The sequence below is a fragment of the Fulmarus glacialis genome, unplaced genomic scaffold (assembly GCF_000690835.1).
Source record: "Fulmarus glacialis isolate BGI_N327 unplaced genomic scaffold, ASM69083v1 scaffold19792, whole genome shotgun sequence".
In the NCBI taxonomy this organism is placed as follows: domain Eukaryota; kingdom Metazoa; phylum Chordata; class Aves; order Procellariiformes; family Procellariidae; genus Fulmarus; species Fulmarus glacialis.
Window position 1 is genome coordinate 7,130 of NW_009197414.1, and position 920 is coordinate 8,049.

General features: G+C 58.0%; 1 protein-coding gene across 1 annotated transcript in view; it reads right to left on the reverse strand.

Moving 5' to 3' along the window:
* Positions 1 to 263, reverse strand: part of BAG4 (BCL2-associated athanogene 4) — a gene marked incomplete at its 5' end in the record, with an annotated part of 2,549 nt that extends 2,286 nt beyond the window's left edge. The window contains one exon of the mRNA XM_009572539.1: positions 27 to 263. Within this exon, the coding sequence (XP_009570834.1) occupies positions 27 to 263 (237 nt within the window). The remainder of the gene's footprint in view (positions 1 to 26) is intronic.
* Between the last annotated feature and the right edge of the window lie 657 nt (positions 264 to 920).

Consider the following 920-nt stretch of genomic DNA (forward strand, 5'->3'; position numbering starts at 1 on the left):
GCCGGCGGTGGGGAGTAGCCAGGAACCTGCTGCCTCCTGAGAGAGGACCCTTCGGGGGGGCAGTCCGGCGGGGCGTAGCTCCAGGGGGGAGCGGGCGACGGGGGCCGGTACATGCCCGTGGACTCTGCAGGGTAGGGGGTCCGCGGGGGCCCGGAGCAGTAGTACCCCCGTGTCTGCGGCAGGCTGGTGTAGTGCGGGGCGGCGCCGGGAGCCGGAGGGTACGGGGGGCTGTAGGCTCCGTTTGCGTAGGGAGAATCCATTGCCTGGGGAGGAGGGAAGAGCAGAGGAGAGGTGATGGCCATGGACACAGGGCAGAGGGGCTCCGGTCCGGCCCAGCAGCAGCCGGGGAAAAGAGGACTGACCCTTCCTGCAGCATTTAACTAGGGGGTTCCTCGTCCCCAAGCTGATTTGTCCCAGTTTTAGGTTTTCCTGCTCTAACGTGGCTTTCTGTTGGCCACTGTCAATAAACGCCTGTCTGCCTCACGCTTTGGTCCCACTGCCCTCGCAGGCAGTGTCGGGGGCATTACAGGGGTTAGATTTGTCTGGAGGGTGGGAAGAGAGGGGACACACTAAGCTTAACCATGCTTGACTTAGCTAAGCTTTGCTCAGAAATACACCTACAATTCCTCACAGCAAGCAGCTCTCAGGAGGTTCAACCATGTCAATGTAGTCACCGACTGGTGGATGACAAAGACTCCAGGAAAGTTCATTTCCTCTTTCAGTCTGCAAACAGAAATGATGCAAGCAGACGAGATCTACCAGTTCTGGGGCCCGAGGAGCAGGGTGTTCAGATCACGGAGCCGCAGGTCATGCTGCAGCCGTGGGAACAGTCGGGTTTGAGAACTTGTCATACGAAAGGTCTGTACGTCCAGAACATTTGTGCGAATTTATCTGAATACATTCAAGTAATCAATGCCTAT